At 41.7% G+C, this 27,010-nt stretch overlaps 2 protein-coding genes across 3 annotated transcripts in view; one reads left to right on the forward strand and one right to left on the reverse strand.

The window, feature by feature from the left end:
- Nucleotides 1-4,501, forward strand: part of LOC124139547 (ADP-ribosylation factor-binding protein GGA1-like) — a 33,306-nt gene extending 28,805 nt beyond the window's left edge. For both annotated transcript variants that reach the window (XM_046506708.2, XM_046506717.2), the window contains 2 exons: nucleotides 462-572; nucleotides 1,536-4,501. In XM_046506708.2, the coding sequence (XP_046362664.1) occupies nucleotides 462-572; nucleotides 1,536-1,628 (204 nt within the window). In that variant the 3' untranslated portion in view covers nucleotides 1,629-4,501. The remainder of the gene's footprint in view (nucleotides 1-461; nucleotides 573-1,535) is intronic.
- Nucleotides 4,502-5,479: 978 nt separating this feature from the next.
- Nucleotides 5,480-26,997, reverse strand: LOC124139534 (AP-5 complex subunit zeta-1-like). Its single transcript, XM_046506670.2, has 19 exons — nucleotides 26,907-26,997; nucleotides 25,969-26,106; nucleotides 23,527-23,722; nucleotides 22,628-22,674; nucleotides 22,312-22,409; nucleotides 21,885-22,052; nucleotides 19,561-20,085; nucleotides 16,981-17,018; nucleotides 16,322-16,484; nucleotides 15,654-15,832; nucleotides 15,273-15,356; nucleotides 13,121-13,326; nucleotides 12,850-12,936; nucleotides 10,742-10,864; nucleotides 9,483-9,615; nucleotides 8,983-9,168; nucleotides 8,420-8,571; nucleotides 7,890-7,937; nucleotides 5,480-6,986 (listed from the first exon to the last, which is right to left on the reverse strand). Exons 1-19 carry the CDS (start codon nucleotides 26,945-26,947, stop codon nucleotides 6,911-6,913), a joined length of 2,688 nt encoding a protein of 895 aa, XP_046362626.2. The 5' UTR covers nucleotides 26,948-26,997; the 3' UTR covers nucleotides 5,480-6,910.
- Between the last annotated feature and the right edge of the window lie 13 nt (nucleotides 26,998-27,010).

Consider the following 27,010-nt stretch of genomic DNA (forward strand, 5'->3'; position numbering starts at 1 on the left):
GTGATGTTATTTCCATGCCTCCAGGGGAAGAAGGTGTACAGGTGATGTTAGTGATGTTAGTGATATGTGTACAGGTGATGAAGGTGTACAGGTGATGTTAGTGATGTTATTTCCATGCATACAGGCGATGAAGGTGTACAGGTGATGTTATTTCCATGCCTCCAGGTATTGAAGGTGTACAGGTGATGTTAGTGATGTTATTTCCATGCCTCCAGGGGATGAAGGTGTACAGGTGATGTTATTTCCATGCCTCCAGGTGATGGAGTTGTACAGGTGATGTTAGTGATGTTATTTCCATGCCTCCAGGTGATGAAGGTGTACAGGTGATGTTAATGATGTTATTTCCATGCCTCCAGGTGATGGAGTTGTACAGGTGATGTTAATGATGTTATTTCCATGCCTCCAGGTGATGGAGTTGTACAGGTGATGTTGTTGATGATTTACTGTTCTCTTGACCCCAGGTGATGAAGGTGAAGCTGCAACCCCCCTCAGCCTCGGACCTCCCAGCATACAACCCCATCCTACCCCCAGCAGCCATAACACAAGTTATGCTCATAGCAAACCCAAAAAGGGTAAGGTTTCTAAAATAACAATCGTCTGATGTAAAGTTGAAATCCATGACTCTCCAAAACATTTGGGAGTTAAGGGCATATCATCCCCCTAGCACCACATGATAGATTAACACCATGCTCGCTGGCTAATTGTGACATCATACCCTGGTGACAATCAGTGATGCTGTTATTGTCAGCCCCCTGTTTTCAGTTTGACTGTCGCTTATGAGATCTCACTGGCCACAGAGGAGGACATAATTGCTTAGCAAGCTTCCCAGTTGCTGTCTGCTATGTTTGAGATCAGTTCATGTTCTTATACATTTACTCGCTATTATCCAAAATGTACAATTGTTTTGTTGAAAATTTATTATCAATTGGTCATGATACTGAAGAATTAGACTAATGCTTCATCTTTGAAAATATATGATTTTGATAGAAACAATCAACTCTACTGAAATTGAAAAGGAGCAACAGTAAGATGGGAGATTCTGTGGAAAATCTAGACTTGCTTAATTTAGGGCCAAAGTATTACAGTAAGGGCTGGGTGGAAGGGAAACTAATATGGTTCAGAGAATGTGAGACGACTTCAGGAATGTCCTATCACAAATTCTAAAAGTGTTCCCAGATGTCCCAATGACAGTGGTCGCTAGGACAATGACTGTGAATGAACTGCAAAATGTGAAATATCTCATATGATAAACTGAAAGCCTGAATGAAATACTGCTTTACTTGCCTTGATGTAGACATTACTGGTGTATAGAATTAGGTGTATTTCAAATACAAATATTTTTCACATTTTGAAAACTAATCTCTAAATGTTAAGGTAACAGTCATGTTTGAGCTTGCATAATACAATGTATGTGATGTTAAACTGTTTGTCTGATATTGTATGTTTTGTATCGTTACACTAGCTACTGCTATGAGGTGATATGTCACGGACTCGGCTATCTGTGAGACTGTAATGTCTTCATGTCTCTCTTCCAGGAAAAGATCCGGTTAAAGTACAAAGTGACGTATATTTTAGATGAGAACAATGTGACGGATACAGGAGATATAGATGCAATTCCCAGTCAGTGAACACCTCCTAGGTTGTTGTTAATCCTGTTATCAAGGCATAGAACAAAGACATGCGAGAAGTGCTGTGGATGTCAGGTATCTATTGGTCCAGGGATGCAAGGAGTCCTGGTGAACAGATACAAGTGGGTAGCTGCTTGAAAGATGTGCTTGTGGAGCTGATCGGTGTGTGTAAAGGAGTGATTGACAAAGAAAACATGAAGACCTGGGGACAGAATTTATGCTCAGCGTACAACTACCCAGAGACTGGACAATGTTCCTACACTGATTCCATTGCCATGATATACATCGGGAGCATCACATCACACAATTAATGAGTATCTCACACAATACTCACCTTTCCTGTTCACACAGCTTGTATGAACACTTTACACAGCAGATGAAAGTCAAACATAAATTAATTACACAGACTCTTCATGTACTCGAATATGAACAGGTTAACGATTATCGGATTATTGACACAACGTACACTTGGGTTTATTTGGTGGACATTCAGCACCAATCTGGTAGTGTGATCAAGCATTGTTTAGAGTAGCAGCCGGAATGTTCAGAGCCTGCCGATTGTCTGGAGCATCCGATACCTGTACGTCTAGGTGCCGGGCTCCACCTGGACTGTTGGTTCTTTGATCACACCAATGTTCGGAGTTCTGTTCCCCACAGACATCGGATGAAGACTGTTCTCCGTGTCCGTGGACATGATGCTGATGCAGTATTGCTAAATATGGCAGAAAACCTTCCTCCGCCATTGTCTAGATAATAGCCAGACCTGAGTTCAGGAAATGAAAGATTTGATGCTATTTATATTTTGGTTATTTCTTCTGAATGGCTATTTCAGCCCTGGGCAAAGCACTCAAGTCTCAAAAGGCATACTGAGATAGTTTGAATCAAGGTTGCATACACAAGACAATACTGTGCTACTGGACTTTGGGCTGGCAAGACAGCGCTTGTGATATTACCCATGTCTAGGCTGCTACCAATGGCGAAGGCAAGGGAACTCTGCTTTGTCACTATGGAAGTGCTAATATGTATATCATGCTGGCATCACTGTGAGACATGAAATCCCCCTTCACTTTTCACCTGTGTGCTTACCACAATCATCGAGTTATATCACAGAGGTGACTATTTTATACCGAAATCTTGAAAACTTGGTCATATACATGTTGCTGTTTCAGAGTGTTGAAGATGGGCATCACGTTATACACATTGTATATATTGGTAAATATTTGTTTTTGATTGAATCTATTTCCAACCGTTGTTCACAATGTGTTATTTGTTACGGTACCTAAGTAGTCAGACTCTGTCAGTTGTAAATACTGGGTGTTGGGGCATGGAAACAGAATATTTCTAACGGTTTGTTAACTCTCACCCCTTAGACATTAATTTCTGAAAGCGAAATGGGAAGACAATTGCAGTTAGCAAGAAAATGTTGTTGTGAAAGGCTGGTACACTGTTGTCAATATATGCAACTTTATTGGCATGTCTTATAATGTTAGGTTTTGCAATTTATTTGTCATTTTCAGTATTTTTCAAAGAACCTGGTGGTCAATGTAACAAACACACATCCCCTCAGAACAGGCTGACTATGGCCTGCCATGTGACTACAGATAGTATCAAGGCGCAGTAACAGGGATGTGAGTGACACTTAAAGCAAGCAATCCCAGTGCAAGAGGGTTCTTCTGTATATTGGCCTTGATGAATACATGTATTTCAATTATTGCCTTTAGAAATGAAGGCTTACTCACTTCATCACACATAACAACTGTACACAAGTACACCTACAATGTGCTTCAATGATGAGTTTGTATCCTTTGGCCTCCACCATCAGCTGCACCAAGATGGTCTTGTGTTATTTACAAGTCATAGCACGAAGATTGCTTTGTGGAACAAGATCCTTGTCATATCTCAGCAGAAATGTTAATAAGAATATCCCACCATTGTATCCCAGTTACTTACCTGAAGATTATGTCCTCCATGTGTAACCAACGGCTTCCTCTCGTTTAGTCCTATCTGCATGTCCCATATTATTATTACATGGCATCATCCACTAGTCATCACTTAGATCTGACAGCAGCATGTATCTCTGTAGCTTTTGCTTTCACTGGCCAGTATGTTTATCATACTCTTGCATTTAGGCATTGTATCATTGTTCCTGAGCTTGTGAATGTGGATTTATTATGAAAACTATGGTACTAAATTATTATGGTTTATAAATCAGATTCTTATCAAGTGCAAATTCTGAAAATGATTATAAACCATGGCATGTACGTCCAAAAAGGTTTACTGTCAAGGGCATTGTGGTCTGGTGGGTTTCCTTTTACAAAGATCAAAATTTCCGAATCAAGATTGGATGGAAATAAAGCTGATTAGTTGATAAAACAGATGACATCTGATTGGCTCAAAAACCCATGGAATAGCTTCACCTTATGGAGAGTTTGTCAGATCTTTACACAGAGAGGTAGCATATCGGAGTGAAAGACTGGACTTAAATGAGACTGACATTATGCATGACCAGTTCTGTTACTGCTGATAACTTGAACATATGGATATAGTTTGTGATCAGAAAATGTTTTAGCTGATATTGTAAAGAGGTCTTTAAAAGTAATAATCTTTGAGTGATAGTTTTGGGCTAGTTGGCACATGTAGGTTCGAGAACAAGCAATCAACTCATTGGTTAATACTTGGGAAGATGCAGAGGTCCACAAGGTCAGTGGGCGTTGCCCCTTCTCCATGTGTACTAGATTCACCCGATTCAGGTCGTTGGTCTGTCCTCTTCCTACCCATTCTTGTAGGTTTCACCACAGCAGTAGATGTCACTTAGCTGTTGGGCCTTCCTCCCAACAAGCCATATCATACTTATATGACAATGGTAAACCAAACACACAAATGTTTGCTCAAATTAAAAGTTTTAGTCTTCTAGCATTTCTAAGTACATGCACGCATAACATTAGGTTGACTTGTGTGTTTGGGGTTTCTTTGTACCTTATATATCTTCATGCTCAGATTGTATCAGTTGATGGGCAGTCTAGAACTGGGGAGGGAGGGAGGGAGCATGTTTTATAATTCTGTCATTTACAATGGTTTGTTTGTTGTTTAACGCTTCACTCAGCAATATTCCAGCTATATGACGGCTGTGTAAATAATCAAGTCTGGACCAGACAATCCCGTGATTGACATCATGAGCATAGATCCATACAATTGGGATACGATGACCTGCATCAACTAGGTCGGTTAGCTTGACAACCTGATCCTGTTAGTCACCTCTTACGACAAGCATAGTCACCTTTTACAGTAAGCATGGGTTGCTGAAGATTTATTCTACCCCGGATCTTCATGGGTACATGAACAATGAAATACACATGGCAGCCCATCAGGATTGGGTACAAGCAATGATTTCATGGGAGATTATCAAGAGTGAATCTCCTTACTAGCTGTTCCACAGTGAATAATAACACATTGTAATTCATAGTGCTACTGTAATCATTCCAAATAAATGGAAAGGTTAAAGCTAATATATATGTCAACTGAGTTTTTATTTAGTATGAAAGGTTAATTATGATATGCATCAAAAGGCTTCATGACTGTGATGTAGGGCACTGACGGGTACTTGAGACAGGTTTGGACAGACTGGAGTCCCGTGTCAAAGTCTGGAGTACCTGATAAGGGGGGACAACTTACATCTTCACTTCTCGAACATGTGTTGCAGATATGGAAGAGAAACAAAACAGTGTCTGGACACATTTCGACTTAAATGATGCTGAGTAAAAAATACATTGTCCATTGCGTGACATATGAGTGTTGAAATTGGGTTCTGGAATCCAGGTAGGAATTGGAAACACAGTCCATTTTGTTGTACCTGTCAGAGCTCTACTGTGATGCAGACCATTGTTTACACTGTTAGTTTGTGCTATGTGTTGTGCTCCATAGAACTGTTCTACCTGATGCCCTGTGGTTGTAGATATTCCATGTACAGTCTAGATCTACCTCTAGTCCTTAACACCAGGGCACTCCGTGCTAGACTTACCAGGCTGTGCATGACACACCCTCATACTTAGAACAAGAAAACATACTTTGGTAAACAGAAATTATGAAGAACAGGAAGACTCTATAGCTGTGCTATTGTTATCCAAGTATGTTTTACAGTTTTTTGTGTAGAAGGAATTTCTTTCACGTTCTATTTCCTGCTATTTTATCGTAAAAGCAATTGTTTTGCTTACTGCTCAAATGAAATATGTAAATATTTTTAGGCCTGATTTTTATGGACACAATTTGATGGCAGAACCTTTGAAACACAGCGTTGTGTTCTTGACTCACATTCGAGTATGCTGAACTACATAAACGTGATACTTTAGGACGCGACTCTGTTTCACTTGAATGGAATGATACAGAGGGCACAACGTAATCCACTGTGCCACAGCCACTTCTATGTCCATGTTAACGCTATATATGACGTGTCAATTAACCCTCTCCTAGCCACCTGTCTGTCAATTGCTGGTAATGTTTGTGTGGGAAAATGCAATGTATATGGTGTACATACAGGTTACATTTGTATAAATGTGCATACAATGAAAATAAATTATCATACAAGTTTCAACTCTTTGTCATTAAGTTCAACCTGCCAAGCTAGCTACACATTCATTGTTTTGGGGGGCGGTGGTGTCATCTAGTGGTTAAAGCATTCACTCGTCACGCCGGAGACCCGGGTTCGATTCCCCCACATGGGTACAATGTGTGAAGCCCATTTCTGGTGTCCCAGAAGGTATCAAGATATAGGGTGTTTGATATTGACATTTTGCAGAATGTTTAACTTCCCAAGTGTCTGACTCAAACTCACTGACTTTTTGTCAGTAGAATTTAGTCTTTACTTGGACTTTTATTAGCTAAGCTAACAAGGCTGAAGTAAATCTTACTGGACCCAGGTGTTGGGTAGTCCCTATTTGACTGTGTCCAAGATTTTACTTTTACATGTTGTAGTTTGCTACACAAACAACAGGAAACAATTTTCGAAAAAAATGTTATAGCAAAATAAATATATTGCACTTTGTACAGTCACATAAAGTGTTATACATCAATGTGAGTGAGGCTAGTTATTAGGAAATTACTTTGAATAACTTAACACCTGGTTCATCTGGCCCAGGCTGCATTGAAAGATTGCTGACACAGCTCCTAAATCCTAATATAAGTAATACTCACTCATTTGTCAAAGAGAGCAAATTAATTTGCAGACATGAAACTGTGTCTAACATGGTTGAAGAGGTTAATGTAAACAGGCCATAGTGTACTGTGTATCACTTGGAGTCGGGACTCAGCAGTCTGTACGTGCCCCTCAAGATGATGGGAAGAGCAGTGTTGTCACGATGCCACCTGTAACCAGGACAACCATGGGTAAGTCGGTCATATACAGATCTGATTTACCCCTCTGGTAAATACTACTGTAACCAGGACAACCATGTGTAAGTCAGTCATAAACAGATCTGATTTACCCCTCTGGTAAATACTACTGTAACCAGGACAACCATGGGTAAGTCAGTCATATACACGACCTGATTTACCCCTCTGGTAAATACTACTGTAACCAGGACAACCATGGGTAAGTCAGTCATATACAGATTTGATTTACCCCTCTGGTAAATACTACTGTAACCAGGACAACCATGGGTAAGTCGGTCATATACACGACCTGATTTACCCCTCTGGTAAATACTACTGTAACCAGGACAACCATGTGTAAGTCAGTCATAAACAGATCTGATTTACCCCTCTGGTAAATACTACTGTAACCAGGACAACCATGGGTAAGTCGGTCATATACACGACCTGATTTACCCCTCTGGTAAATACTACTGTAACCAGGACAACCATGGGTAAGTCGGTCACACACAGGATCTGATTTACCCCTCTGGTAAATACTACTGTAACCAGGACAACATGGGTAAGTCGGTCACACACAGGATCTGATTTACCCCTCTGGTTAATACTCCTGTAACCAGGACAACCATGGGTAAGTCGGTCACACACACGACCTGATTTACCCCTCTGGTAAATACTACTGTAACCAGGTGGGAACAGGTCAAGGGTAACTACCCTGTGGCTATGACTGCTTGCTTTTAGTTCTGGTTCTGATCGGGGTCACGGATGTCGCAGTAGCTACTCAACCCAGCTGAGATTTCAATGCACCGCATTTCACAAACCCTGGCTTTAAGGTTCAGCCACCATAACGCAGCCTATAGTTTATCATGACAGATATTTGTGTAAGAAACCACTCACCTGCCACAGTCAATGTCGGCTGCAGGATTAAGAACCACTGATGCAAAACTGGAAGTTACAAAATTTATACATTCATTGAGACATCAGTAGTAATCAGTGCTAGTATTACCAAGTCACAACACATACCCTACCTCCAGTCTTGTCGCCAGTGCTTTGTTTTGCTTCAGCCATAGATGTTCTGACCGATACACATACCCCTTTCACTTACAAGACAACAATGCCCCTACCCCTATGCTTTTCTTATGTTGCCACACTGAGATTATTTACATGAATGTTTCGTGCAATTCCTAATGTAAATATCAAGATAGTGTATCAACATTTCTGCATGGGGTTTGAACTCCACTGACATTAATGCCCGGGCACTGGGGCTATGAAATGGAATAAGAATGTGGCAAAATGATGATTTACTTTGAAAAATATATATATATATCTCAATATGTCCATGTCAGTTATTCCTGTCAGCAGTACAAACACTGACGGTCTGAGAGTGTCATTTGTCCAGAAAGTACATTGTTACCATCTGCACTCACTTTGGCAGTTTCAGCAAGTTGATTAGTTCATGGGCACGGCTCACAAGTGCCTCACCGCCCTCGGGGTCCACTGCGTTGTTGTAGTGTTGCTTAGCAACCTTGGTTAGACACAAGATGGCACGTGGAATCAGGTCCTGACACCTGGTGGAGAGCTGCAGACAAGACCGAGACATCTCGTCACAACCAACATCTGCACACTGCCATGGCAGTGATATGAACATGATCTGGTGTATTTCTCAGTACTCGGGTGAATAGAGAACAAGAGACACTGAGAGGTTCTCACTTCTTATAACCATACCTGGAAAGTATCGGAGGTACTTCTACTTACCATGCTTCAACAATAGTGATTACTGGCTGAACAAATATCATGTTTTTAATCATATTCAACATTTCAACGGAAAATTTCAACTAGAATTATTAAGTTAATAATTTTAAATTGTTCAGAGAATGTAGTCCTGGTAATATGATTACAATAACAACCGGCTATCATGGCTGTATCTCACTGTCTAAGCAAGAGGTCATTCTGCTAAGATGGCCTTGTGGAACACCAAAACTGAACTCACCTTGGCTATGGCAGAGATGAGGACTGACACGATCTTGGGGCTGACCTCCGACCTATGTTCTGCCGACAACAGCAGCCCTGACACCTCGTAGGTCATTGCCTCAAGAGTTTCATAATACTTGGCGATGAGGTCGGCTGTACAGCTGGGGTCATGGTGAAGAGAGCAGAGCTCACCTACACACCACACCTACAACAAAGCCACAGCTTACAGTAATGTGTGAAGAACAAACAGTTTTGTGTTCTTGAGAAAAAAACAACACAGAGCAGGTCTGTCAACCATGTTATCCAAGGTGACATTTTCAGTGTCTGATGTTGCATGAAGCATGTTAAGTCCAAAACTTTGTGTCATTGTGAGGTGCTATTTACTTTGATATCATTGTGAATTACCATACACTGTATTACGATTGTGAGGTGCTATATACTTTTAATTTGATTGTGAGGTGCTATACTCTTTAGTATGATTGTGAGGTGTCAAATGTGTAATCTAAGAGTCGAACTCACCAGGTTGGAGAAGATGGCCTCCCTGTCGGTGAAGTTGCGAGTGCCCATGAGGAAGGTGGAGATCTCCAGATACTGACTGTTCACGATGCTTGGGTACTTCCGTAGCAGGGCGACCAGGTTCTCGGACAGAAGTCTGTCAATCAGTGGCGTTTAAGATAAGTCAGTTCTGACCCTGTGGCCATTCAACACAACCCATTGCAACTCATTATTTAGTATTATGCATAATACCCCTATTCATTCACTTTACTTCTAGAGTTCTCAATCTGAGATACATTCTTAGTCCAATAATATGACCATCACCACATGGCGACAAGACACAGTAAGAGGACAGGTCAGACTACACTTTCCTTGAACACTCAGGGATGTGAAATCTCGGAAAAATCTCGTTTTTTAAAAAGTAGTCCTTGGAAAAAATCATCTTCCGCATAAAAATATAATCAAAGTTTTAAAAAATACACTCCGAAAAATATGATCAAAAAGCGAAAAAACGTCTCAAATTGTCCTGTTTTCGATCTGAGCTTTCAGCAGCAGGCTTTCTGACATCATACGGTTTTTTTTATCACGAATACTAGCACTATAACGTTGGGTGTGGTGCCACACAGAAATTGTAAATACTCAGAGTCACATGATGGCTTGTTTATAAGATAAAGTTGTCTTTTAGCATTGTTTAGCCTATAAGTGAGAGATGTTTTACAGTTGTTAATGTGATTAGGGAGAAAACTATGAATGTTTCTTCAGCGTCCAAAAACCCATAACATGGGGATATATGTTGTATTAATGTCTTATGTTTGCAATGGAGTTTTGTTTTTTTCAACAAAAGGTAAGTAAGTACAGGGTAAGTTTTTTGTCAATATGCTTCAACATGGGGAACGGGTCAGACATTTCCCGCTTGTGACAGTTGTCCTTGTGTCTGGGGGATGGGGGTTGAAGTTTATGGCAGTATTGCTCCCAGACCTGGAGGGTAGCCAGGTGCGCGGAAGCTATCCCCGATTGTTTAAAAGTACTGATTTAACTTCGAAATTTTACTGCATCTGCCATCTTTGTTTGTTTGACTTAATGACTTTTGCCATTGACTTATTACATTTCTTGGTGTGAATGTAACCAGACCTCCCTAGACTTTTCCTCTTTCTTCAGGAAAACCCGCTCCGCTCACATCCCTGAACACTGTATTTTGTAGCAGTACAGTAGGAACAGTAAATAGAACCAAGATAACACGGAACCAAGAACCTCTGTGTACTAATCACTGTCATCTGACACACCTTCTGATGTCGTTCTGGAATTCGGGGATAGTGTAGAGCAGCGATGACCTCTCCAGCATGACAGGAAGCAGCTGGCCTGCGAACTCCGCGCCCACTTCCTCCAGCACCACGGAGAACCACACCCTGGACAACATGAGTCATGGAACAAGTTAACTACGATGGGTCTTTACTCATAAAAACAGATGTTCCCCCCCCCTCCTTGTCTTTTATACATTAGTTCAAGTTGTTACTATAAATGTGTTTGCAAATAAAACAAAAAACAACAGCAAACAAAAAACAGAACAGATAATGATAATCGAAGCTAGCAGCATTACAGCTGATGCCATGCTGACTCTTTATGGCAGATAAGACAATTCAACTTGTAACAGCAGTTTGGATAATAGACTGTATTGTGCAAGTACATGTACCAATAATGAACAATATGTAGTGTTATGCTTAGTAGAATTAGTCTTAAGAATTTCCAAATTGTTTCCATGAAAACTAAAGATATAAAAAAAAATAAAAAATTGAAAAATATGAAAAGGCAATAGTTGAGCATTTGGTCATTGCACCTTCTAGTTTCATGCAAAAATATTCATTAGTTTGAGAATTATGGGTCGGTAACGAAGCCTAGAGTTGTTTGAGATTTCAATGGAAAACGTAACAAAAAGATTTAGAAAAAATTAAAAATAGCAAAAGGCAGCAGTTAAGCTAATGAGCAATGCACATGCCATGCTTTGTTGAAAAACATTGAACAGTTATCAAGTTATGGCTTGGAATAGGACGGGAATGCCGATGCCACTGGGAACCGAGCTAAAAACAACATGTCTCCCCTCCCTTTGAAGAAGGGTATGTGTAGGACATGGAGGGGGGGGGGGGGGGGGGGGGGAGAGAAGAGAATCAATGACCGTGTCAAGTCCCATAGCTTGGACTCAAGTTGAAAGTCAGGAGCTACCTGAGGTTTTACTTCTCTCAAGTATGACCTGCTTTGAGGTTTTACTTCTCTCAAGTATGACCTGCTTTGAGGTTTTACTTATTTCAAGTAAGACCTGCTTTGAGGTTTTACTTATTTCAAGTATGACCTGCTTTGAGGTTTTACTTATTTCAAGTATGACCTGCTTTGAGGTTTTACTTATTTCAAGTATGACCTGCTTTGAAGTATTACAATATCAAGTAAGACCTGTTTTGAGGTTTTACTTCTCTCAAGTAAGACCTAAGGTTTTACTTGGAATCATACGTAAGACCAGCTTTGATGTTTTACTTTTGAACTGTATGAATTAATTCACATCTAATGTCAACCTGCAACCACATATAACATATTCAGTGTTGTAACCCACTGTTTTCCCACCGAGCCACCTGGGATGGTGATGAATCAACGGTTCACTCAGCACATGGTTTGTGACAGCGTGCATCATCCACTGGTTGGTGACATCGTGCATCATCCAATGCCATTGCTGCACATGATGGATATTAATGAGCGTTAGACAAGCCCATATTTATACAGTAGTATAGGTATCGAATAAATACAACATATCGGATTAATGTGTGTTTCAATCTAAGAAGATGTAGGCTCTCTGCCTTACTTATTTTACCTACGGATCATCTTTCTCAACTGACGATAAAAGTCCAGTTTCCACCCTTGCCGAACTAGGCAGGAATTAAGGAGTTATGTCTTGGCTGGACTAATGAGCCTATGCATAGTCCAATCAAAATGGCGTAACGTGATCGACACCCGGTTCGTCAAATGCTGTGGATCTATTGGCCGATTAAAGCATGTGCACCATCTACTCAGTGTCAACAGATATTTTCCTAAATTTTTCATGTTTCTTATCAAGATGCTCGCGTGATTTGATGCACTTCGTGAAGTAAGACATGTCTTTTAACAATATAGATCTTGATTATCGATCTGATCATCTTGACTGGGCGCCTCCATCTTGTTTGAAGCAAATGCAAGAGATATGTGAGATGGAATCTGCTTGGTCAATAGGAGGGACATAGACATGTAGTCACCTCATACAGCAAGCATTGGTTGCTGGGGGCCTATTTGAACCTGGAATCCCCATGAGGTAGCCTTGATGAGTCACAACTCTGGGTGCAGATCATCTGCCCTCTAGAACAAGTAACATTACCTGACCAGCACTGGCACTGCCTGGGAACACACCACGACCCTGGGGTAGGACTTCATGTCGGACAGGATGTTGTGTAGAGATGACAATCTGGGGAACACACAAAGCAGGGATGAATTGTGTTCCTTACAAAACTGTCACAAAAGTGACTCCAATATTGAAAACCGGAGATGACAAACTTACAGTTATAAAATATTGGTTACATAAATCTTACAGTCAAAAATGTAAATAAAATAGTAGTTTACGGTTTGCAAGCTACAGGAAGTGTTCCTACTTGTCGATGGTGTCTCCGTGGCCGCCATCGTAGCGGGTGACAAAGCTGAACAGAGGCCTGTAGAACGAGTGCTGGAAGGCCTCCACAGAGTTGGATGGTTCTGAGTCCCCAGTTGGCCCCTGGCCCAGGTGCTCAATCTTCTTGGCTTTCTCGATGACCTCTAAAGCTGCCGTGAGGCATGGAAGGTCAAGGACTGTGTGGAACACCTATGAAGGAGAGCAACATGTCAAAACTGCTAGCACTTCTACATTAACTGTGGGTCATGCTAGCACTTCTACATTAACTGTGGGCCATGCTAGCACTTCTACATCAACTGTGGGTCATGCTAGCACTTCTGCATCAACTGTGGGCCATGCTAGCACTTCTACATCAACTGTGGGTCATGCTAGCACTTCTACATCAACTGTGGGCCATGCTAGCACTTCTACATCAACTGTGGGCAATGCTAGCACTTCTACATCAACTGTGGGTCATGCTAGCACTTCTACATCAACTGTGGGCCATGCTAGCACTTCTACATCAACTGTGGGCCATGCTAGCACTTCTACATCAACTGTGGGCAATGCTAGCACTTCTACATCAACTGTGGGTCATGCTAGCACTTCTACATCAACTGTGGGCCATGCTAGCACTTCTACATCAACTGTGGGTCATGCTAGCCCTTCTACATCAACTGTGGGTCATGCTAGCACTTCTACATCAACTGTGGGTCATGCTAGCACTTCTACATCAACTGTGGGCCATGCTAGCACTTCTACATCAACTGTGGGCCACTACATCAACTGTGGGTCATGCTAGCACTTCTGCATCAACTGTGGGCCATGCTAGCACTTCTACATCAACTGTGGGTCATGCTAGCACTTCTACATCAACTGTGGGCCACTACGTCAACTGTGGGTCATGCTAGCACTTCTACATCAACTGTGGGTCATGCTAGCACTTCTGCATCAACTGTGGGTCATGCTAGCACTTCTACATCAACTGTGGGCCACTACATCAACTGTGGGTCATGCTAGCACTTCTACATCAACTGTGGGTCATGCTAGCACTTCTACATCAACTGTGGGCCATGCTAGCACTTCTACATCAACTGTGGGCAATGCTAGCACTTCTACATCAACTGTGGGTCATGCTAGCACTTCTACATCAACTGTGGGCCATGCTAGCACTTCTACATCAACTGTGGGCCACTACATCAACTGTGGGTCATGCTAGCACTTCTGCATCAACTGTGGGCCATGCTAGCACTTCTACATCAACTGTGGGTCATGCTAGCACTTCTACATCAACTGTGGGTCATGCTAGCACTTCTACATCAACTGTGGGCCATGCTAGCACTTCTACATCAACTGTGGGCAATGCTAGCACTTCTACATCAACTGTGGGTCATGCTAGCACTTCTATATCAACTGTGGGCCACTACATCAACTGTGGGTCATGCTAGCACTTCTACATCAACTGTGGGCCATGCTAGCACTTCTACATCAACTGTGGGCCACTACATCAACTGTGGGTCATGCTAGCACTTCTGCATCAACTGTGGGTCATGCTAGCACTTCTGCATCAACTGTGGGCCATGCTAGCACTTCTATATCAACTGTGGGCCGTGCTAGCACTTCTATATCAACTGTGGGCCGTGCTAGCACGTCTATATCAACTGTGGGCCATGCTAGCACTTCTACATCAACTGTGGGCCATTCTAGCGACCCCAGTACAGCAATATAAAAAACAACATCAGCACATGTTGCTCTTCAGTGCTCTTTAGAACAGTTTTGGGAACAACTTGGTTTGCAGTTCTGTGAGTTGTAATATGTGTTATGTCATTTAAGGGGAAATGTTCTTACTGTGTAGCCTAATCCCAAATCCCAACACTGCAAATCAAAATGACTTTACTTTGCTATCCTTTGCTTGCATTTCCAGGGTAAACTAAAGAGTTGTTCTTATGATGGAAATACATGTATGAACAAATGCTTTTAGAGAAAGCAGTCCTGTAAAGGTCGGGGTTCACAATCAGCCAATTAAATGCATGGAATAACTGAAAAGTTCCAAAACTCAGAAATAAGTGAAACAACATGTTTAACCCCTGGGTTAATAATAACTTATATGCCATAACGGAATGGAGCATATTGCATATCAGTCAAGTCAGACTCACCTCCATGGCTGTGGTGGGAGACATGAGGGCAGGCAGGATCTCTGTAAACTCATCCACAAACGTCCTGGGATGCCAGGCCAGAATCTGTCCACACAGAATCAGACACATCAATATGCAGCTTTCTGGACAGGCCAAAGTTAGTTTCCACAAGCACAGAGTTGGAAATATAGTTGACCTTGAGCTTTGATCACATTTTGTACAACAGTATGCTAAATGTGAAGTCACACTTCTTAATAAGGTACAGTTAGAAAGAGAACTTTGATGAATAGGCAAACAGGACTAACCAACAAAGACAAAGACAAAATCAGAACAAGGATGGGAATAGGAATGGACCAATGTTTTCACTGTAAAGAACATGCGCGATGTCAGCACTGGGCCTACCTTTAGGATGTTGGGGAAGAAAGACGACAGGACCTTGGTCCTGTGACACAGGGTCTCCAGATTCCGCAGAATAAACCTGACTGTGTCGAATGCTACTCCCGGATCATGGAAGTTGCGGCCCAACACATTTCGGAAGTAGTGCAGGTATGTATCTCCAGGGTCATGGACGACAGCGCTACCTGTACAAGATGACGCACTTAGTTCTCCTGGCCCAAGAACATACAACACTTTACCACTGTTCATGCAAGGATCAAACATTATGATCCTCACACATTTCTCATCCTTGATCCTTGCAGTTCTGCTATTTCTATTTAACTACCAACCACGGTATATTCTGATCCCAAGGACCACAGAGGCCATCTGAGTTTATCTGCCAGATCCTAGGTGTCATGAACATCATAAGAAGCTTGTCCTATAAACCGGTTGTATTTAACAGAAACATTGTGCAACTGCCAGTTACACAATCATCATTTTGTTGTAATTATTGAACGAAGGTGTTTGCCCAAACCCATCAAAACATAATGTAATTAAATACTTTTCTAATCATATTCTCCATCTCCAAGCCTGAATGGCAGGTTGGTATAGGCAAACGTTGTCTAGGTAATTTGGGCCTAATTCATCATGGAGTATTCATCTACACTGTTCCACACATAAAAAAGAAAACTTACTGTGGTTGACAAAGAACTGCAATATCTGCAGTACAATGGGTGCGTACTGGGCTTCGGAGGACACTCGAGCATACAGCCGCTTCACTTCCTGGTGCACACGGGGAACATGACCTTCATCCAGCTCACAGATCAGGTCAAGGACAGTCACTGCCTCAACCAAGCACTGGAGGATAACACACAATTGGAACATGCAACAGTTTCAGCAGCCTGATTATCCAGGTATCATATCTCCATTATGATAAATACCCTGGACGAATTCTCCACCAGAATGTTTTTTGTCCACGTAGAATGACATAACAAACATCAAACCCATCAAAAGACCGAAAAAACACTGTCCCATCAATTTACACTTTAATTTCATGATTGAAATAAGAAGTGATGTCACCAGCACTGGCATTGCAGGACATATCTAATACAACACACAATGCCTGATAGCCTAGGGACTAGGCTCGTCTGTCTAAAAACTCAGTAAAATTACTTTTCCTTGAACAAATTCATTAATGACAGCCACATATAGATCCCTGTCGACTTCTTGTTAAGAAGAAACTAGGGAGTCATTTTGATTGCTTGTTGCATTCATGCTCCTGAGCAAGAGACAGGGATAGTGCAAAGAAATGTATCAACCACTCAGTTACCCCATCAGAAACTGTCATACTTACAGCAATCTGCAGTTCCGCATCAGTGTTCACCTTTGGCTCTGTAACATATATATACTGTGCATGTGTAGTGACTTTTAAAGATGGTTAAAAACTGACACAGGCATCAACACACATTATCTTTTATTGAGCAAGAAACTTGAACATGTTGAACTCCTAAAATCTAACCATCTGATCAGCTGGCTAGTCACTGTTGTAGAAGGTACAAGTCAGCTTGATGGTCTGTGCGGACATGAAGTCCTGTCTGCCCCCGTCCACACTGTGAGTCCCACAACCAGAGAAGGGTGCAGGACTATATCATTTGTAAATACAGTAAACTACAGTTATAACAAACTCAAAGGGACCACTAATTTTAATTCGTAATAACCGTAGTTCGTTATAGGCATATATACAGCATTTATACAACAAATAGTTGGGACTAAAATATAAGTTCGGTCAGTTCGTTATAAGCATGTTCGTTATAAAGGTACTTTACTGTATACCATCAAAGAAAATACTCCAATAAACACAAGTTTCTATGAACTTGCTGTGGGATTTTACCACTACCGGTGACCACTTATGTACATGCCTAAGCCTTCAGTCTTGCAGTGGGAAGTTCCTGTCCAAAGACCACTGACATATGTAACTCATAAACCACATGCTAGATACAGCTAGGCTTACGAGGGGTGTTCATTAAAGATTTCCCCTAAACCACTTAGGGTTATCATATTTGGTTGAAATTTCACATGTGTAATGATACATGTATCTATGGGTTATGTCTGAATTTGCAGCACCGAACTATTAATCTTAACACTTTTACAGGTGTTATGATCGAGTAGGGTGTGACAATGGAGCCAGTAGAATACCGAGCAGTGATTAGGTTTTTATATTTGAAAGGTCGCACACCAAAAGAAACTTTCGATGAAATGAAAGCAACTTATGGGGAAGATGCCCCATCATATGACGTTGTTAAACACTGGCATCGCCAGTTCAAGTGTGGTCGGACATCTGTGGAAACAGCTGCCATTCCTGGTCGCCCCCATTCAGCCATTGATGAGGACACTATCCATCAAGTGGAGACCGCCATTTTGGCAGACCGACGTATAACTGTTTGCCAGTTAGCACAAGATGTCAAGATCAGTGTAGGGTCTGAGGAAAAAATCATCCATGACAATTTGAACATGCATAAGGTGTCTGAACGATGGATTCCCAGGTTGCTCACACCTTTCCAAAAGCAGGAATGAGTCAATTGCTCAAAGGATCTTTTGGACATGTGCCAAAAAAAACAGGCAAACTTTTTTGACAGACTTATCACACAGGATGAAACATGGGTCCATCACTATGATCCAGAGACTAAAGTTCAGTCGATGCAATGGAAGCATGTGGAGTCACCACCCCCAAAGAAGGCACGTGTCCAACCCTCTGCAGGCAAGGTCATGCTCACAGTGTTTTGGGACCAGCACGGAGTAGTGATGATGGATTTCTTGGCAAAGGGTACCACAATTACAGGAGCTTGCTAAGCTTCACTGCTGCGGAAATTGCGGGATGCTATCAAGCTTAAGAGGCGTGGCATGCTGACCAAGGGTGTCTGTCTCCTGCAAGACAATGCTCCAGTACACAACTCTCATGTTGCCCAGACAGAAGCGCGGTCCTGTGGCTATGAAATCCTTCCACATTCTCCTTACTCTCCTGACCTTGCACCATCTGACTTCCACCTTTTTCCAACCATGAAGTCATTTTTGAAGGGAAAACATTTCACAGATGATGAAACACTGATTTCTGAAGTCAAGTCCTGGTTTGAGACGCAAAATGAGGGCTTTTACAAGCAAGACCCAATAATTGCATAAAACGATGGGAGAAGTGGGTCACTCTTGGTGGTTACTATGTGGAGGAAGACTAATACCTATGCCAAGTTTCATTCCACTAGCTCCATCGGAAGTGGGTCAGGGGAAATCTTTAATGAACACCCCTCGTACATCAGAAAATAGGGGATCATTCAAACTCTTCTCACAACTTGCCACTGAATAAATGAAAGCCTCATCAACAGCAGATCTTTGACTCCAATACGATTCCTCTCAGCGTGGACTAGCATAGGAGGTCATGTCAGGTGGACTTTCCGATCAGCCAATCAGTGCCGAGGATACTACATTCTCGGGTATGAGCGTGTGAAGCATTCTGATGTCTGACAATAACACCACTTTTCTTCCTTGGTCATAACAAAGGCTGTGCCATTATACTGTTATATATATTGTATACACCCTGCTCTCATTGAGGTCCATGGCATGTATCCATGGTAACTAAAAGTGAGTACCATCAAAGGCATAATTGTGTCCTGAGTGGGTTTTCTGTGTTAATTAGAAGTTTCCAAATTGTAAACATTTTAGAAATCTGGCATCTGCTTGTCTTAAGAAGCCATGGATCCTTCATTTAAAGTGAACAGTCAAAGGTTACTCAGGGTTCAACTGACACGACCTTCTTTGGACATGATGGAGGTGTCCCCAGATCTTAAGACAGACAGATTTGTATTATTGGAGTAAAACATTTGATTTTAATGAGATCTGACAACCATCCATAAGCACCAAAGGAAGAGAAAATCCTACTTACTTCTTTCACACTGGTCCAGCACACGGAAACAGTAGTCCACAGTGCGGGAGGACAGAGACCCGAACACCTTGGCTTGTCTCCCCTTTTCTAGTGAGTCAGGAGTTCCACTTCTCATTGACATATGCTGACCACTCCCTCTTCGAGAAAAGTCACCATTCATTGATGAAATTTGAAAACTCCCTCTTCGAGGGGATTCGGCAATCATTGAGGAAACCTGAGCACTAGCTCTGCGAGGGGATTCGGCATACATTGATAAAAACTGATCAGTTGAGTCAAGAGAACCAACAGGTGTTGCTGCTTGCTTTGGGGATTCAAGAGAGGCAAATGACTGTGGAGTTCCATCTCCCCGTGGAGAGCCCAGGGGAGAATCAGTCGACACCAAAGACACCGGAGTCTCGCGGTCCTTGCTGAGGTCGGCATCTGTGTCCTCACCGTCTTCGCGGTTGACATTGTTGTGATGAAGCCAGCGGTACAGCAGGGAGAATGTGTAGATGTTCAGGAACTGGTCGTCTGTGAAGTACTGCCCTGAACAAGTCAATGTTATTGTTAGAAAACATCACAGATCATGACATACATTATGATGCCACGATGATAAAGTCTAGGGACGACCCTTAGGCATGCAGATCGGTCTAGATATCCTTCAAACCAACACTGTATATACATATTTACATTCAGAAAGCTTGCATCTAATCCATCAATATTGAAATATTCCTCAAACAGGTTTAATGCGTTGACAAACTTAAATATGACAGTGTAGATATGATGGATTGAAAACAAATGCTTAAAAAAGTTTAGGCTTAAAAAATTAATAGAATGGGTTCTCAGACTTTTCAAAATATAACAGGTATGTGAAATATCCGCGGAAACGCGGAAAATCACGTTTTTTAAAACAGTAGTCCTCGGAAAAAATCATCTTCCGCGTAAAAATATAATCAAAGATTTAAAAAAAATACTCCGAACAATATGATCGAAAACCGGACAACGGTCGCGGATTGTCCTGTTTTCGATCAGAGCTTTCGGCAGCATAGGTTTTCGGACATCATACGTTTTCTATCACGAATACTTGAACTATAATGTGGCTTGTGGCGTCACACAGAAATTGTAAATACTCAGAGTCAGATGATGGCTTGTTTTTAAGATAAAGTCGTCTTTTAGCCTGTAAGTGAATGAGATGTTTTACAGTTGTTAGCGAGAAAACTATGAATGTTTCTTCAGCGTCCAAAAACCCATAACATGGGGATATATGTTGTATTAATGTCTTATGTTTGCAATGGAGTTTGGGTTTTTTTCAACAAAAGGTAAGTAAGTACAAGGTAAGTTTTTTCAATATGCTTCAACTTGGGGAAAGGGTCAGACATTTGCACACTTGTGACAGTTGTCCTTGTGTCTGGGGGATGGGGGTTGAAGTTTATGGCAGTATTGCTCCAAGACCTGGCAGGTAGCCAGGTGCGCGGAAGCTATGCCCGATTTTTTAAAAGTACTGATTTAACTTGGAAATCTTACTGCATCTGCCATCTTGTTTATTTGACTTATTGACTTTTGCTATTGACTTTTCTTGGTGTGAATGTTGTCCAAACTGCACGAAATTGCTTAAAATGCAATCAAATTTCTGGGGGGGGGGGGGCATGCCCCCAGACCCCCCTACACTTTTCCTCTTTTTTAAAAAAAACCTGCTTACATCCCTGATATTGAGGGCGATGGGTTTTTTTTTGCTTGTTCAAAACAGTTGTTTACCATCAACCTGGGAAAGGGCCTCAATACATTAACAAGCATACAAACTCCTATTGCCACCATGACCATAACTTGAGATGCACAGTAAAGGGAAGTAACTGCATGCTACATTGGATCACAATGTTTAAAGTATAAGGACTTTTAAAATTTTTAAAAATAAATAAAATAAAAACGAAACGTGCGGCAGCTTTATGATGATGTGGGCAGTGTCTGAGAACCAAGACTATTATTTTTTTTAGCCTAACTCAACTTTTGCAAAAGTATAATTTCAATATGTACATGTACACACAATCACTGAAAAAGTTGAAAGTCTGAAAATTTAAACATGACTGTAATACTGAAATCAAAGGCATGACCCCACTGCAAGTGGTCAAATGCCACAGTCATCAATATTTCAGCCATATCATGCAGGCCTGTAGGTAATCTGGACCAGACAAACCAGGGACTATGCCTGGAGGCCACAGCGATATGCAATAAGTCAATACACTGCAGACGTAAAATTAGTCCCCTTAATCCCAAGGGGTCCTGCCCATGGCTATCTGTGTGTGGTACGGGGGTATGACAGGCGAGGCTTTCATGCATCCTAGTCCTACCTATGTTCAGAACTGTAAAGAAATTGCGACTTGGAGTGCCGTCCACCTCGGTGACGAGGTTTGCCTCATCTTTACGGAAAGGGTTCTTGGTGTAGGGGTTGGCAGCCTGATAGCGGGAAGCTGACAGCAGCCACTTCGACAGCTGCTCACTTGTCTTCAGAACAATCTCTGTAACCAAAGTTACCGCTTGCTTCTTTATTAGTGATCAGCTACATTGCAACATGCTAAAGATCAAAGAATTAAATCTGTAGCTTGGGTATGTTGACATGTGGCACATTTATTTAAAACTTACAGTTACATTCTCAAATACTCATTTAATGACATCAGAGATGTTGAATGGGAAATAAATTAACATTAAGTCTGTCATTGTTTGTTATCTATTTCAACAATCAAAACTAGATGTGAGAAGTTAGTGAAATGAACTGACTGTCTGATGCGAGCTTGGTATGCAGCATTGACAGGGAGACAAGGAAGGTGAAGGCCTTTCTCTGAGTGTCAAGGTCAACCCCTCTGGTACTCAACCATCTGGAATTCATACAAACAGTGGAATGGTTGTGCATGTGTGACAGCATGACGGACATGAAACGTGGAAGTATCTCAGGGTTAAAGAATATGATACAGTGTTCTTAAGCAGCACAACATTCACAGTATTCCTATTCCTCATTTACACTGAGCACACATATTCCTCAGTGCAGTAGGTTTCAACCTCTATCTTTCTAACTGCACATTAATTCCACACTCACCTCACAGCCTCAGGAAAACTGTGATCCAGACACCCAAACCCCTCACCCTGAAACATGAAGGCAGTGATGTGACTGTCCAGACACCCAAACCCCTCACCCTGAAACACGAAGGCAGTAATGTGACTGTCCAGACACCCAAACCCCTCACCCTGAAACACGAAGGCAGTAATGTGACTGTCCAGACACCCAAACCCCTCACCCTGAAACATGAAGGCAGTGATGTGACTGTCCAGACACCCAAACCCCTCACCCTGAAACACGAAGGCAGTAATGTGACTGTCCAGACACCCAAACCCCTCACCCTGAAACATGAAGGCAGTGATGTGACTGTCCAGACACCCAAACCCCTCACCCTGAAACATGAAGGCAATGATGTGACTGTCCAGACACCCAAACCCCTCACCCTGAAACACGAAGGCAGTAATGTGACTGTCCAGACACCCAAACCCCTGGCCCTGAAACATGAAGGCAGTGATGTGACTGTCCAGACACCCTGAAACATGAAGGCAGTAATGTGACTGTCCAGACACCCAAACCCCTCACCCTGAAACATGAAGGCAGTGATGTGACTGTCCAGACACCAAAACCCCTCACCCTGAAACATGAAGGCAATGATGTGACTGTCCAGACACCCAAACCCCTCACCCTGAAACACGAAGGCAGTAATGTGACTGTCCAGACACCCAAACCCCTCACCCTGAAACATGAAGGCAGTAATGTGACTGTCCAGACACCCAAACCCCTCGCCCTGAAACATGAAGGCAGTAATGTGACTGTCCAGACACCCTGAAACATGAAGGCAGTGATGTGACTGTCCAGACACCCTGAAACATGAACCCTCCATGTCTGTCCCCTGCCACACCCAGTCAGTGTTCAAGCCACTATCTGTCCCACCCTACCTGCAGTATGTAGAGAGGCAGGTGGTCTTTGTTGACGTGAGCTTGGTCCCGGGGCTGGATCTTCTCAGCACAGTCTCCGTCACAGGGTAGCAGCTCTGTCACAATCTGCTGACACAGCAAACACTGACGGGGGTTCGACTTTTCCCCTGCTGGGCTCACCGCTGACAGTAACGACACTAGCAGCTTGGTGGAGATGCTGTATCATGCAGAGGGGATTGTGTAAGTGAGTGAGGTTTTATGCTGTAGTACTGTCATACCTCTTAGCCATGGGGACCCCCACCCATTCTTGACTAAGTGTAACTGTATTACAAAATTATAAGCATCATAAATGAAACATTTGTTGAACTGCTTTGTAGGTTATTTCCAAATTGCATTCATCTCAATCTCATAAAATCATATCTTAGTTCTCGTTATCACGAAAGAAAGATCTGAGGACATCCCATTACACGTCACGTCAGAACAACCGTTCCTCTGACCAAACAGAGTGTTGCTTACCAGATCAGGAAAGTGACAGTCGGAATGCAACCCAGAAAAATTTAACACAGGGTCTTCAGAATGACTGTTACGGGACTGAATTCATACAATCTAGGCCATCTATTAGCCTTTCCAGAATGTTCTTTTGTTTAGTTTTCAAAGTTTAAATCGAGAATTTGTCAAAATATGTTTAAAAGCGTAGTCTCGAGTTAGAAATTAATGCTGTTAAGATCGAGAAAACTGCCTTCTGATTGGCAAATGTCGACTTCTTGTCAGTCATTCCATTGGTCTATTATAGTTTGTGAAAGGTCTATCTGACGTGACCCGTAATGGGATATCCTCAGATCTTTGTTTAGCAGTAGCAAGAACTAAGATCTGATTTTATTGAGATTGCATTCATCTAGCACTTGCATGTAACTTGTGCCCCATAAGTGCTGAGCCCCATGAAGGCCTGGGTAAGAATAGGTCTTCAGCAACCCATGCCTGCCGTAAAGGGCAACTAACGGGATCAGGTGATCAGACTCACTGACTTGCTTGATACATTTCATCTTATCCCAATTGTATAGATTGATGCTCATGATGTCATTGGATTGTCTGAGTACATACTGCCATCATATAGCTGGAATATTCCTGAGTGCAGTGTCAAACAACAAACAAACAAACGTGAGTGCTGACTGCCCTACTCTTTTCCCCAAAAGCTGCATGTTAAGACATATGTGTACACTGATAACATGTTTTGCTGATCACTTCACTTTATTCAGGACTTGTAGGCCACGGGTCTTTTAAACAAACGTAATACAATTTAGGTTTTGCTGATAAGTATTCATTTCATTATCCACCATGACAGGGCAGATGGATTGATATTCAGGGTTTTAAGTGATGCACAAATGTGTGTCCAGTAAGCACAATGTTGAGATAGGACGCAGAAAAAGAATATACTGCATCTCCAGGGACGCACAACACTATTCATTGCACCTAAAGCACATCAACAGAAGTTATGGGTGTATGTCATTTCATCCATCAATCATGACCACTGTCCATGTGATTATTGATTCATTCCAGGCTCTAAAGTAATTATCAAAACGTACTGTACACTACACCATGTAATTACTTTACAGGGTCCTTATATTGCCTGCATGCCCTACAATCCATTATTAGGGGTCCTCTGCACCCCCACTTTTGTAAGTCAGGGTAAAATCCTGGATATTTATCCTGTTTATTGTGTTATAAATAGCTCATGCAGACTACATAGAATAATGTTGAGTTTGTTGAAGAATAGTGTGTAATACTTTGGGATTATTTGAATGAAGGAAGTTATTAAACATGTAAAACATTGCAATGTTTACAACTTGTGTTGTGATATCAGTTGTCTTGGTAGATCATTGTAATCATGGAATCTGAAGTTTTTGTGCATTGTTTAAAGCCACACTCAGCAATATTCCAGCTGTATGACCATGATGATGGCATGCTGTAAATAATCAAGTATGGACCAGACAATACAATAATTGACATAATGAGTATCAATCCACGCATTTGAGATACCATCACATGCAATCAACCTGATCCGCTTACATGATTTAGTTGCCTCTTACAACAAGCATACATTGCTGGGGGCCTATATTCCTTCTCAGAATCCCTATTGGTTGCAACCTGGAAGTGAAGGTCAGGTTAAACAAATATCAGCTTCTGTTATATTTTGATGATTAAGTCTTGTGAATATTTGATACACAACAAAAAGCACATGAACCAAGCATTGTATCTGATGCTGATCCTACATGCTAGTCTAAACCATGTAAACTCTACTTTAACTTAGTTCAAATTTAATCCTCCTTGGACACGTAGAAAGTTTAGAGAATATGACACATTACAAAGCACATATCAGTACCAAATTGATCATACTACACATGACAACATCATCATAATGAAAACAGTTAAAACGTTGCTGGACGTAGATGTGTGGACACTCACAAAGGTTCCTCCTCAGATGCCTGGAGTATGAAGCACAGTTGCCGCAGCATCCCACCAAGTTCCCCAGATCTCTCAGATATGTGCATCGTCTCTAATATGCTGCGACACAGCTTATCAATATCTTCCTGTGATGCATTTCTGATGATTAAATATTGGAAAATAAAATCAGTCACAAATTTCTACCACACATCAGACACAACATTCACAATCACATACAGTACCTGAATATACTCAAACTGGATGAAAAGGAAACTTGCTATTTGTATTTCTATGTTGTTCTAAAGTCCTTTCTAGAACTAACACTTTGCAAATGTTCTTTCATTTTGTTCACTGCATGGCATCAGTGGGTATATTATTTAAGAAATAAATGACAAGTGGGAGTTGTTTATAGTACAATAAAACACTGCAGGGAGAATAAACCAAGAGGGCGCATGTCCTTTTTACAAACAGGTGGGTTAAGTTTGGTATTTTTCGGATATTGTCACAATCCTCACGTTGATTATCTCTACCTTTTTTCCTCTCCTAACACCGATTGTCATATGTCTCCTACTTTTATATGCGATCGTTCGGCCACTGCGTTTATCTGCGTAGCCCAGCTATATCTACATGATCTATGGGGAGCAACTCACTAGACACACCCCTCTCAAAAATAACGTCGTCGAGTTGACAGCGTATATTCGAATCTCCAGACATGACATCATGATAGAACAATGTTTCATCGTGAAATAAACCACGCTTCGTTCTTCGGTGCGATTTATCTCGTCGCTTTTTTATATATGCCAATATGTAGTGTACATAAGCAAGTTATGTAAGAATCTAAGTTAATTGACGAGATCTCGATTTGCCGGTGTTGTGACAAATACGTATTACATGTGGACAAACACTTAACAAAAAACATGATCATAAAGATATTGATTCATTCAAATACATATACGTGCCTTGCTTGCTGTCTCAGACTGTCCAAAGTTGAGAGAGCCATGTTTACATCGCTCACGTGGTTTCCGGCGGAAGTTGGGAGTAACTGGCGATCACACATGCGCAA

This window comes from Haliotis rufescens, unplaced genomic scaffold (genome assembly GCF_023055435.1).
Source record: "Haliotis rufescens isolate VD_foot unplaced genomic scaffold, xgHalRufe1.0.p SCAF_28, whole genome shotgun sequence".
Taxonomy (NCBI): Eukaryota; Metazoa; Mollusca; class Gastropoda; order Lepetellida; family Haliotidae; genus Haliotis; species Haliotis rufescens.